The sequence below is a fragment of the Phanerochaete carnosa genome (genome assembly GCF_000300595.1).
Source record: "Phanerochaete carnosa HHB-10118-sp unplaced genomic scaffold PHACAscaffold_2, whole genome shotgun sequence".
Classification (NCBI taxonomy): Eukaryota; Fungi; Basidiomycota; class Agaricomycetes; order Polyporales; family Phanerochaetaceae; genus Phanerochaete; species Phanerochaete carnosa.
Genome location: NW_006767629.1, coordinates 61,347 through 72,817, shown reverse-complemented (window position 1 = coordinate 72,817; position 11,471 = coordinate 61,347). Strand labels below are relative to the sequence as shown.

The 11,471-nt window shown below is 54.6% G+C and overlaps 4 protein-coding genes across 4 annotated transcripts; all 4 read right to left on the bottom strand.

The window, feature by feature from the left end:
- Positions 1-361: 361 nt before the first annotated feature.
- On the bottom strand, positions 362-2,725 carry PHACADRAFT_248841 (uncharacterized protein). Its single transcript, XM_007391297.1, has one exon. It carries the CDS (start codon positions 2,553-2,555, stop codon positions 1,344-1,346), a length of 1,212 nt encoding a protein of 403 aa, XP_007391359.1. The 5' UTR covers positions 2,556-2,725; the 3' UTR covers positions 362-1,343.
- A 300-nt stretch (positions 2,726-3,025) lies between these two features.
- PHACADRAFT_72830 (uncharacterized protein) lies at positions 3,026-3,941 on the bottom strand (the record flags this gene model as incomplete). Its single annotated transcript, XM_007391296.1, has 2 exons — positions 3,026-3,584; positions 3,634-3,941. Coding segments are annotated over 2 exons (867 nt in total), but the record flags the coding sequence as incomplete, so codon positions are not given.
- A 2,390-nt stretch (positions 3,942-6,331) lies between these two features.
- PHACADRAFT_248836 (uncharacterized protein) lies at positions 6,332-9,168 on the bottom strand. The gene is made up of 5 exons (XM_007391295.1): positions 8,855-9,168; positions 8,079-8,799; positions 7,886-8,030; positions 7,750-7,825; positions 6,332-7,697 (listed from the first exon to the last, which is right to left on the bottom strand). The coding sequence occupies exon 5, from the start codon at positions 7,570-7,572 to the stop codon at positions 6,433-6,435; it is 1,140 nt and encodes a 379-aa protein (XP_007391357.1). The 5' UTR covers positions 7,573-7,697; positions 7,750-7,825; positions 7,886-8,030; positions 8,079-8,799; positions 8,855-9,168; the 3' UTR covers positions 6,332-6,432.
- A 1,202-nt stretch (positions 9,169-10,370) lies between these two features.
- PHACADRAFT_87446 (uncharacterized protein) lies at positions 10,371-11,393 on the bottom strand (the record flags this gene model as incomplete). The annotated part of the gene is made up of 3 exons (XM_007391294.1): positions 10,371-10,483; positions 10,536-10,940; positions 10,976-11,393. 3 exons carry the CDS (start codon positions 11,391-11,393, stop codon positions 10,371-10,373), a joined length of 936 nt encoding a protein of 311 aa, XP_007391356.1.
- Positions 11,394-11,471: the final 78 nt, after the last annotated feature.

The following is an 11,471-nucleotide window of genomic DNA, read 5'->3' as shown; positions in this document are numbered from 1 at the left end:
TGCCTCAGCGTGGGGGGACACATTTGGCAAGCGGAGAGCCTGTGCTGGATGCTTTCTCTCTCCTCGTTCCCACAATAAGCTTATTACGTCCCCTGGTGCTGCATGTATGCCTGATGGCTGCAAATATCGGCCGGTGGGCCCATATGATGTGTGGGAATATTCACACGTCGTCCTCTAGAGCGCTGCCAGTGGGATACACCTCTTTTTCTTTTCTTTAAATGTCGAATGCACGACAAACATCAGCTACAATCTGCATCTCCACCCACTCTGTAGTCTCCCTCAACGGCCATATCCACATACAAAATGTGCGTCATTTGTCTAGACTCCTCACTATTCATATCGAGTATACTCATTCTGGTCTACTCCAGCAATATGCGCTCCAGCGCGGCCGACGCACGTGCCGCGAGTATATGCACTACCACAAGCGTCGGAGCCGTCGAAGGTATACTGGCTTTTTCGCCAGAGCTAGAATCAGGAAGCAGAGCATCGACTGTTAGCGCCAGTGACGCCTTAGACAAAGGTGAACATTGTCTGTTGTCCCGTTTTCGGTTGCTGTAACCCACTATGTTCAAGTCGAGGTGACGGAGGATATTATCGAGTATCATGTATCATGGTATACGCTCGAAGAACAAAACAAACCCAGCAAGCACAAACGTGTCATGAAGAGCTGGACTTTCGACCTGCTGTCCTCGGCCGCATATGCTATATTCCTCGCCACCATCGATCGTACCGTACAACAGAATGCTGGCTTTCTCGAGAACCAAGCACGCAACTATCGCGTATACTACAGATTCTCCAAATACGAGAGAAGTATGCGAAACTACTTGCCTGCAGAAGACGAGAAGGCCTTTCAGTCGATGATACGTCAGCTGCGAAAGAATAAGCCCGGTCAGTCCCACATCGAGCTCACGGTCCGTCAGATCCCGGAAGATCTCAAGGACGGAGAAGATGTCCCTGCGACCGCTGGAGTTAAAATGCGACGCAAGCGACGCGGCAAAAGCAACGAGCGAAGTGTGCTAGAGGAGATACTCCTCAGAGTCGCCGGCATTGAAGAAAACATGTCGGACCTCCAGGAGTGGAAGTCACATCTTCAAGGATGGAAGGAGAAGGTCGATAAAGACATGATGAGATTCGGTGCAGGCCGCCAGTGATGAGGATATGCGCATAAGACTTTCGAGCAGGAATAGTCTCATGATATTGTTATTAATGCATTGGCTGATATATCAGGCTGCAGCTCTCTGGTTGACATAAACATGCGGCCAGTAATGAGAAAACTTGCAACAAGGCCATATGAGAGGAAGCGTGGTACAGACAGTTTGAACCACATCAAAGTCAGGGCTTTACTAAGACAGCCGCAAAGTGTCAAGAATACTCCAGTACCGTATGCTCCCGTCATCCGCATGGGACAGAAGATTGCAACCGTCAGGTGTAAACATCACATTCTTCACCATCTCCTCGTGCCCCTGGAACTCCGCAACGAACGCGCCGGATTTCGCGTTCCACACACGCACGCGCCCGTCCGCCGCCCCGGACGCAATGAGGTCGTTCTTGAGCGAGTACGCCACGGCCTCGACGACCGCGTCGACGTCATCGCTGAACACGAAGCGCCGCTGGCCAGTCCACGAGTCGCACGTGACGACGGTGCCGTCGTACGACGCCGTCGCAACCTCGCTCCCGTCGGGCGAGAACGCCGCGGACCAGACCGAGCTCGTGTGCTCGTGCAGCACGACAAGCGCCTCGCCGCTGCTCGCGTTCCACACCCGCGCGCTGCTGTCCTCGGACCCCGTCATGATGCGCTCGCCGTCGGGCGAGAATGCCATGCACCAGATCGCGCTGTTGTGCCCGAGCAGCGTCGCGACGCGGGTGCCTGCATGCGGGTCCCAGACCGTTACCGAGACGTCCGAGCACGCGGCAAGGCGGGAGCCGTCGGGGGAGAAAGCGACGCGCCTAACGTCCGCACCGAACTCCTTGAAGATATGAAGCTGCTCTCCACTGAACGCATCCCAGATCATGAGGTAATAGTCCGAGGAGCCGGTGGCGATCAAACTGCCGTCGGGGGAGTATGCGACGGCCATGATATCCTCTGTATGACCCTCCAGACGGTGTACGACGTCCCCAGTCTTGATGTCCCAGACGATGGCAGCCGCGTCCGCAGACCCTGAAACGAGATGCTTGCTATCGGGGGAGAAAGCAATCGACCAGATAGTGTCCGTGTGTCCTTGATCCCCGAGATTTTGAACAGTTAAGCCGTCCTCCAGCCTCCAAACCATTACGGTGATATCGTCCCAAGCTGCTCCAAACAACTTTCCGTTTGGACACAGAGCCACGCACGAGATCGTGCCGTTCTCAGCGTCTTCGTGTTGAAACTTCAAATGCTTCCAGTCTAGGGCGCGAGCCGCGGTTTGCGACGGTCCCAGTAAAACGCGCCCATCTACCAGCGCCCCCGCTGCCTTGTAGTCAATGTCGCGACACTCCTCCCTGTCTAACTCCGAGACGTCGCGTTTGTGGAACCGACGTTCCCGCTCCTGTTCGATCTTTTTCGGCAGAGAAACCATACCCACTGCGACAGATAGAAAATCATAAGCGTGTTTCGACAACGCGACATTCGATGGAACATACTGCCGTCTCTAGTCTCAATTGTAGGTTGCGTCTGCCGCAAGAACGACGCCATATCTTCTGGCCAGGGCCGACCCTACAGCGACACCATCATCTACCGCCGAGAAAATATACAATCGGAGGGAGGCTTACTTGAAGGATGCTTTCGATATCATCGTCAGACCCTATTGCAACCTCCGCATCGGTAACCTAAGAAGTGAAGTCAGGAGCGGACTTCTTAGTAAGCAGTAGGACCGCTTGCCTCCAGAATGTATTCGAGTAAATCGCTGAGAGGCCCATGCGTTTTCTCCTGTAATAAATAATTTTGAGGACGAGAATCCGGAAATTTCGGGATCGGACTCACGTTCTCGCTGCACTCCGCGAGCTCCTCTGCATCCGTGATGATATCCAAAGCCGACACCCCATCCCCTGCGCTGCCGCTTCTGCCGTCGCGGTCATCCGGAAGCTGGTGATATCCTGCTGCCGCACGCAACTTTGGAAAGAGGCCCAGTCTGTACTTCATCATGTACCGGCTGAGGAAGACACACTGGTTCTCAGACCCGATGTCCTCAACCTGCGTCGACGAAGCAAAGGCTGTTCCTTTTCTCGAGAGCTTCAGGCCCGAGACGGAACGGCTCTTGGAGTAGTCGCCACCCGCGCTCACGTACGACCCAGCTTCGACGTCGACGGATCCATGAACCCTTGTCTTCGAGTTGCAGAACGTGGTGGCCTTCCAATTTGCCGACGTCTTCACCCAACCACGGACAAGGATGATGTTTTCGGGGGAAACGACCAAACGCGGCCCGTCCCTGTCGTCGCGGACGTAGTTGCACCACGTCCCGTGGTGCCTGAGGACGTAGTCGCGAATACGATAGTTGTCGCGGATGGCCTCCTTCTTCGCCTCAGAATTCAGAATGAGGACGGCCCCTTGACTCAGCTGACAGGTAAAGCCGGCGTCCACTCCTCCTCCTGAGCCGCCCGGGCCAGTCCTAGAAGTGCGTCAGGCGAAAGCTGTACAGTAGTCGCGAGCGTGCTCACACGTTGAGATGGACATTCCCTGAGGTCTCCACCACACCATCGCTGCGATATGGGCCAGGCATGAGCGGTCTCTCGCGCACGTCGAGCAGCATGGCGTCGTTCGACAGCGGCTCTGGGTTGGGGAACGCCTTTTGGGGCCATCCGGCGATCCTCAGCTCCTTGTCATTGGCTACGTTGAATAGCCGGATGAACGCGCCGTCGGCAATGTATCCCACGTCGCCGATTTGCACTTCGCCTGACTCATGTGGCTCGGGGTACCATAGTGCGTAGCCTTCGTTAGTTGGGAAGAGGCTCGACGCGTACACTTCACTTGGCGGAGGAGGGAGGTTTCGGAGAGACCCTTTCATGGCGAGCAATCCAGGAGAAACATCCGGGCACTGCATATCCTTATAGCCTAGGACCTGTCCTCGAGGTGCACAGCAAGGGTCGGCTCGTTCCGACGCCCAACCTTCTCCGGACCAGCGTTGCCGCGACCTGGCCGAATGCCTGTACAGAGCCATCTGAACAAACTGGCCGCCACAAACGATGAGTCTCTCGTATAGTTTCTGCCACAACCGCCTCCAGCGTGCCATAAATATCAAGACAAGAGCCGTGAGCTTGCTGAAGACGGCGCTCTACCGCACGGTACACGTGTGTACCTGGAACCTTAAACCAGAGCTGCGCCGCATTGTTATGGCTTGTATTTGCCCACGGTCATTGCAAAGATGCTCGATCTGAAGCACTGCACATCTCGTCCTGTACATCGATAGCGCAGCTTCTCAGTATCGATGTTCAGAAAGGAGGTCGAGAACACTGTACATCCCCAAAGCCACGCGAGCTAGACAGCAGATGAAGATCACCGCCACTGTACCAAACAAGTGCTCGAGAGCAAGAACAGACCACACTTGATCAGGTACCTCGCTTTGGATCATTGCGAGCACGAAGAGGGCGGGGTTGGCCTTCTATTCGGGATAGATGTCCTTCTTGATGCGATTACTTGATATGCTCCTTCGAGCGTCCGAAGTCGCCGGATGTGAGTGGATGACAAGGACATATGCATAGCTTTGGGAAAGCTCTGTTTGCGCAAGCTGCAGATTCTCAACGGCATCTTCGAAGTTTTTGACCACGAGTCCGTATGAGTTTAACGCTGAGCTTGAGGAGCTGAGGATGGCGCCAATTTGTCGCCAAGGAAGAAGGGCACCACAATTGCGGTGGACGCTAGAATGCTTTGCTATTGGAGTCAAGTAGGATGAGCTCCATCTAGAGATCGAGCGCGAGAGCATCAGAAGACGCACACAATATTAACTTGCGCAGCTGGTCAACGGGCCCACACTTTAGGCTCATGCCATCATACTGGTCAACCAGTTTGTCGAGATGTGCATCGAGCTGGTTGGTCGATGATGAGCCGAAATTCCTAGCTCTGCGGATCCGCACAAAGAAACCTTGATCATGGGTATCGTATTACACGTGTCCGAGCTGATCCAGCCTGGCGACATCAAAATCATTTCATTCATTTCGAATAAAGTCTACACCATACTGTGTCGGCCGTATCAGAAAGATCAAGCTAGTCGATATGTCGAGCGCACCTCTGCTATAATGATTTGCAAATTAGGTTATAAGGAGCTGTTGACGAACGCAGCGAAGGTAGCATGTACTTCGCCTAGAAACAACGCCAGAGCGATCCTTGTCACTAGCATGATTCTTTCAAGTGCGCACTGCGCGGCCTATGAGTTTCTGTAATCCTTTTCATATGAACGGTGCACTCACGTAGCATTTTATAGCGCTCCAGCTCAACTGCATCTCGCCCAAGTCTGTCTCAATGTCATCTCCTATATTCATACATTTCCCGCTTAGCTCTCCAGTTGTCAATAACTGTCTCGAAGGATGTAGGACCAGGTTTGTCAACGACTTCAGCCTACACGCCTGTTGCGGTCTCGAGGCCAATAACGAACAGCCAGGAATCAAGAGGCTTAAGGTTCGGCTGAGTCAGACTCCACAGCGCGAACCTATAGTGCACAGAGTCGCGATATGAGGCTCGGTGGAGAGGAGAGTGAGATGGGGGTGTGTCCAAGTGCTCGTAGGGAAACGGAGAGGCCGACGATAACTGAGTCGTACTCTGCATCTGTTGATTGTTCGCCGCATCGTCCTCTATTGGGGTCTAGGGGCCTACACACCACCCAAGTATGGCCCAAGGTCGCGGAGGATCTCGCTCTTCTTCGAGCAGGCTGTTCACGGCGCAGAAGCTCGCCAACATCTTCCGCTATTTCATCCCCTGTGTCTGCGTGCGGTTCGGGATCCATGTCACGTAGCCGTGCCTTGAGCTCATTGCGACCGTAGGCCTCCTTGCTGGTGCTGCCATGGAAGCTGAATCGGACGGGCGTACTCGAGGGTGTCCAAGGGCTATTGAGCAGTATAGCGCAGCGGAAATGCGAACAAGAATGGACGACGCCGGAATAGGCTGCGAATCGAAGCGGGCGTAACGGAGAGGTCGATGAGCAAAGCGTGAACGGAAAAAGGTGGACGCACGGGATCGTGAGAAAACGCCGAGCTTTCTAAAAGAGGAAGCAAAGCGCATCAATGATGTGATTTAGAATAAGCCTTGTTTTTTTTTGTCGCTTCTTCATAGCATGGGAAGTAATATAGCCACAGTGCGTCCTATTACACGTAGCTCCACCATCTCCGAGCCCAGAGTACGCGTACAGCTGCCACAATGGTTCCCACTTCACTTCACATAACATTATGGGGAGCATGGCGACCATTATTCGAGTGCTGACGACAAAATGCTACCAGGGACAATCAAACATGTAATGAGCTACAGTGTTATACAAGGCGCAATACGTCCTGCACGCTCCATACGCGCAACGACCTGTCATCAGAGGACGTGAGTAGATCTTTGTTCCCATTAATGAACGTCGCGCTCTTGCACTTGTCCTCATGACCGCTAAACTCTGCGAGCATACTCCCGTCGCGCCTGCTCCAAAGTTTCACGTTGCCGTCGGCTGCGCCGGACGCGATGAACTTGCCGTTGCTCGAGTATGCGAGCGCGTCGATGGGCCCGGGATTTTCGCTGAACACCTGACGACGTTCGCCGCTCCACGAGTCATTTGTGGCAAGCGTCGAGTCGTACGAGCCCGTCACGACCTCCTCATCATCAGGCGAGAACGCAACAGCCCAGATTGGGCCCATATGTTCGTGGATCCGCACCAGCTCCTGGCCGGTCGCCGTGTCCCATATTCGCGCGGTATGGTCCTCGCTGCCGGTAATAATCCGGTCGCCTGCATGGCTCAGAGCCATACTCCAAATGGAGCCCGTATGGTCCTCCAGCGCCGCGATTGGCATACCAGACACTGCATCCCATACGATCCCGCGCGCTTCGGCACATGACACGATTCGCGTGTTGTCGGCTGTGAAGGCGAGGTGTATGATTTGCGTCGTGTGTCCCCTAAGCGTGTGCAGGAGCGCCTGTCCCTGGGGATCCCACACCATGACCGTGTTGTCTCCTGCGCCAGATGCGAGCATACTGCCGTCGGGGCTGTAGGCGACCTGCCAGACATCGAGATCGTGCCCTTTGAGCCGCCCAACCTCGCCGGCGCCCGTGGCGGAGTGCAGATCCCAGAGGATGATGGAGGCGTCGGCGGAGCCCGATGCGACCTGGGTGCCGCTGGGCGAGAATGCGACCGTCCAAACGGAGTCTTCGTGGGCTTGCCACTTCCGGAAGAGCTGTCCGGTCTTGACGCTCCACACTCGCACAGCGCTATCGTCCGAGCCGGTTGCAACGAACTCGCCCCCGGGTGCGAGAGCGATAGACGAGATTGTGCCGGCCTCGAGGTCGTCCTCGGAGAGCATCATGTGAGGCCAGCCGAACGACTCGTCGGTTGCCATATCCTTGCCCAGTAGGCATTGCCCCTCGCCAATGAGGGACCTGGCGCCGGATGCGCGGTGTGACCCGGGATGGCTCATTGTATTGTCACCGCCCTCGTCCTGATTCTGCGGACCTTGCATTTGAGGATTGGCCCGCCGCGTCATCTTATGGAGCACCGCCCTTCTCTCTCTCGCGACAGCCTCCTTCAAAGAAAGCGTTCCCACTGTTATTGTGGGTCAGTATACAGTCTCAAAAATGGTATACCCGGGACGTACGTCCGTCTTCAACCACGATTCTAGGCGTATTAATGTCGAGCCACTGCCGGAAATCGTCTGGGCGGTCTGAAGTCCCCTATCGGCGAAAGATGCTAAGTAACCAGTGATAGGATCAAGACAGGGCTACGCTACGTACGACAAAGAGAGAGCTCACGTCGCCATCGCATGCAACAGCAACCTCTGCTTCCGAGTTCTATTTCGTGTTCAATAGTTTTCTAGCATGAAAGATCACCATTTACCTCGAGAATGTAGTCGAGCACGATATCAACAGGGCCGCTAACCTAAATTTACGTCAGCTACAAGATTTCAGGGCGCCATGCCGTACTCACATCTGCAGCCTCATGATCAGCATCGTCTCCGCTCTCGCCGTCACCATCTGTCACTACAACCGCGGGTGCCATCTCATCGTCCTGGTCGGGATCTGGAAGACGATGCGGTCCTGCGGCGGCCTCGATCTTTCGGAAGAAGAAGCGAGACTTGATCTTGTAGTGCGGGAGGAAGATGCACTGGTTGCACGGTGCGGAAGACTCGACGCTCCGAGACCGCGTGTGCGTGAGAGGCGGAGTAGAGCCTCCTATGACCGTGAGTTGGTTGGCAGTAGAGCTCAAAGATAGCGACGGTGTTGGTGACGGGATACATCGCTCGGGAGCTGTTGGTCCTGAGGGTCCTGAGCGGTACCTGACAGAGGCTGCGGCCTGAGAGTCTGTTGCTAAGGTGAAACCGACCTGCGCGGCTGAAAGGAACGTGCCCGAGATGTCGACGGACTGTCCCCTCTCGTTGTTCTGGAAGGCGGCAACTGTCCACTCCTTCGTCTTCACAGTGCCGTAGACCAGAATGATATCCAACTTTCTGGTGTCGAAGTTTCTCGTCCTCATTTGCTTCACCCAGTCGCTGTGGTGCTTCTTCATGTACGTTGGAAAGATGTTGTTGTGGGCGAGGCGATCCTCGTGCGCGTTCTCTTTGAGCAGTAGCATAGCGCCTCTCTCCCGAGTGCATGTGTACTTGTAGTTCACATTCCCACCTGCGGGGACGCCAGCTGGTGTACCGTCTCTGCAACCATACCGTGTAGTGAAGGCACTGCGCAATACAAGACTAAACCACTTACGCGCCCACATTAGCCTGCACTTCTCTGGTTGTAACGCTATGGCTACAGATGACCTTCGTCTGTATCGCGTCTGCCAAGGTGTACTTGAGTTCCTCATCGTACTCCAGTACTTCGTAGCTGTATTTGCTGTGCTCGCTTGGTGGCTTGGTTATGTTGAACATGCGCCGGAAGCGTCCTTCGCATATATAGCCGACGTCTCCTTTCTCCGGAGGGGTGCCATCCTCTAAAGGCTCGGGGAACCACATAGGGTAGCCATGTCCTTCAGTGGAGAGTTCAGCAGCGTAGACGTCCCAGACGGGGGGCGGAGGCATAGCGTTCGCGGTTCGATTGAGCGAAAGCGAGCCGCCTGTTTAAGTAGATGCCCTCGATAATGCGCAGGCTATGCGATGCCAGAATGAATAGCATTGGTGGCGATACGAAAGGGCACAGCCGATCGATTCATATAGCGGAAAGAAGTAAACTTAAGATGTCACAGATAGACTGATAGACAGAAAATCTGCCCTTCTAAGGTATACGCAGAGTGCGAATGTTCAAGCAGGCGGGGTAATGAGTGACCTGTACATGCTGTGAGGGTACGAGATGTCATTTTTTTGCGAAAGACCCGATCGGTGGCGTTTCCCACAACAGACATACGTCCGGCTCAAACATCAATGGTGAGGTATGTGAGCCTAGATAGCGGATGCACGACTACCCACTATGCTGACGATGAGCTGGGCTGAGCGAAGAAGATCAAGAACGACGTCCACGAGACCTTCGTAAATTGCCTTCGAATCCTGATAAGTAACACAGAAGAAGCCATAGCTAGATAGCTGGTGCTGTGTTGGTAGCGCCTTCTTAAAGCTTGTACCCCGGAGAAGGCCCTCTAAGGCTATGATGCGATCTGGTCAGATGCCGTGGAACCATCTGGACAAGCTAGCGTTAGTAAATTACAATGAGAATGCACCACAAGTTTGTCTGATGATCCCCTGCTACAACTACCTCTGGCGTAGCCTGAATCCCAGCTCGACAAATACTAATTTCCTGGATATGGTGTTCTACCACATGACACACGTGTGTACCTGAAACCTTATACCGCATCGCTTTGCTCGAGGTCACTGCCACAATGCATCAGAGTAGCGCGAGCGAGGGTAGCGTACATATCATTCTGCATATAGGTAGCGCAGCTCATCAGCATCGATGTTGAGAAAACAAGTCGAGAATGCTGTACATTGCAAAAAGCCACGATACACTGCAAGTACCCCGTTGACCACCTGTCACCTCGAGGTTCTGCGAATATCGACCCCAGACTAGAGCAATTTCGTGTAAGGAGCTAAGATCCAAACATTACGTTCCTTGCCGCTGAAGGGCAGTTGGTGCACGACTCTTACCTACCCGGCGGTACGAGACGAAAACTGTTCTATTCACCTCATCTAGGTTCTACATTACACTGCACCAAGCATGTCAGAAAGAACAAGACGGTCAACGCGACTGAACGTACCTTTGTTGATTTACGGTCCATGAATCCCATGACGAACCACTATGACCCTCCGAGCAAGCTTTCAACGAACGCAGCGAAGCTATCGTGCACTTCGTCGGGCGGGACAACGCCAGACCGATTCTCATCTCCAGCACGATACTTGCCTGTGCGCACTACATGGCGCATAAGGCTGCATAACTCTTGCTGGGTAAATGGTCCACTCACCTAACACTCGCCAGAGCCCCAGCTCGACCGCACCTCCGCCAAGATCCGTCTCGATATCGTCTCCTATAATCGTAATCTTTCCGTCAGAACATACCTCATCCTCCCCGAAGCTGGCAATGACCATTTCAAAGAACGCGCGGCTGGGCTTGCCGACGACTTCAGCCCGTGCGCCTGTCGCAGTCTCGAGGGCGGCGACGAACGGCCCAGGCCCAAGGGACAATGTTTCGTGAGAGGCCTCCGACTTGGACGGGTCGGGTTCTGCGACACGAATGTACTTCGCGCTGTGAGTCGCAATGAGGGGCTTCGGTTTAGAGGAGAGCAGGATGCGGAAGGCGGTGTTCAGGTGCTCGTAGGTGAGGAGAGATGGCGCGAGACCAACGACGACCGAGTCGTACTCTGAATCTGCTAGCAACTCACTACCATTCTCGACTGAGGCTCACAAGCCCACGTACCCTCTGAGGATGGGCCAAGGTCGCGGAAGATCTCGTCCTTCGGCGACGGCTCGAGCAAGCAAAATGGGTTTCTCAACCCTCGCTTCTGCAGCAGGCCGCTCACGGCGCCGAGGCTCGTCCACATCTCTCGCCCGTCCCCTGCTGCACTATTTCTTGTGTCCGAGCGCAATTCAAAGCTCATGCCACGCAGCCGTGCCTCAAGCTCATTGCGGCTCTCCTTGCTGGTGTTGCTGCAGAACCTGAACGGGACGGGCTTGCTCGAAGATATACGAGAGCCGTCGGGTAGTCGATTGTAGCGGAGCAGCGAAAGTGCATGGACTGCTCCTGGGACGGGCTGTGAACCAACGTGAAGCGTGCCAGAGATGTCGATGAGCAAAGCGCGGATGGGCGGGCGTGGCGTGGACATAGGATATACGTGAAGAGGCCGATGCTTCTAAATGGGGAAATAAGAACGCATCAATGACAGGCTCGGCACTGTTAGTGA

What these genes read in the sequence shown, in the direction of transcription:
- PHACADRAFT_248841 (XM_007391297.1), bottom strand. Translation starts at nt 2,555, where the DNA reads ATGGTTTCTCTGCCGAAAAAGATCGAACAGGAGCGGGAACGTCGGTTC.
- PHACADRAFT_248836 (XM_007391295.1), bottom strand. Translation starts at nt 7,572, where the DNA reads ATGAGCCATCCCGGGTCACACCGCGCATCCGGCGCCAGGTCCCTCATT.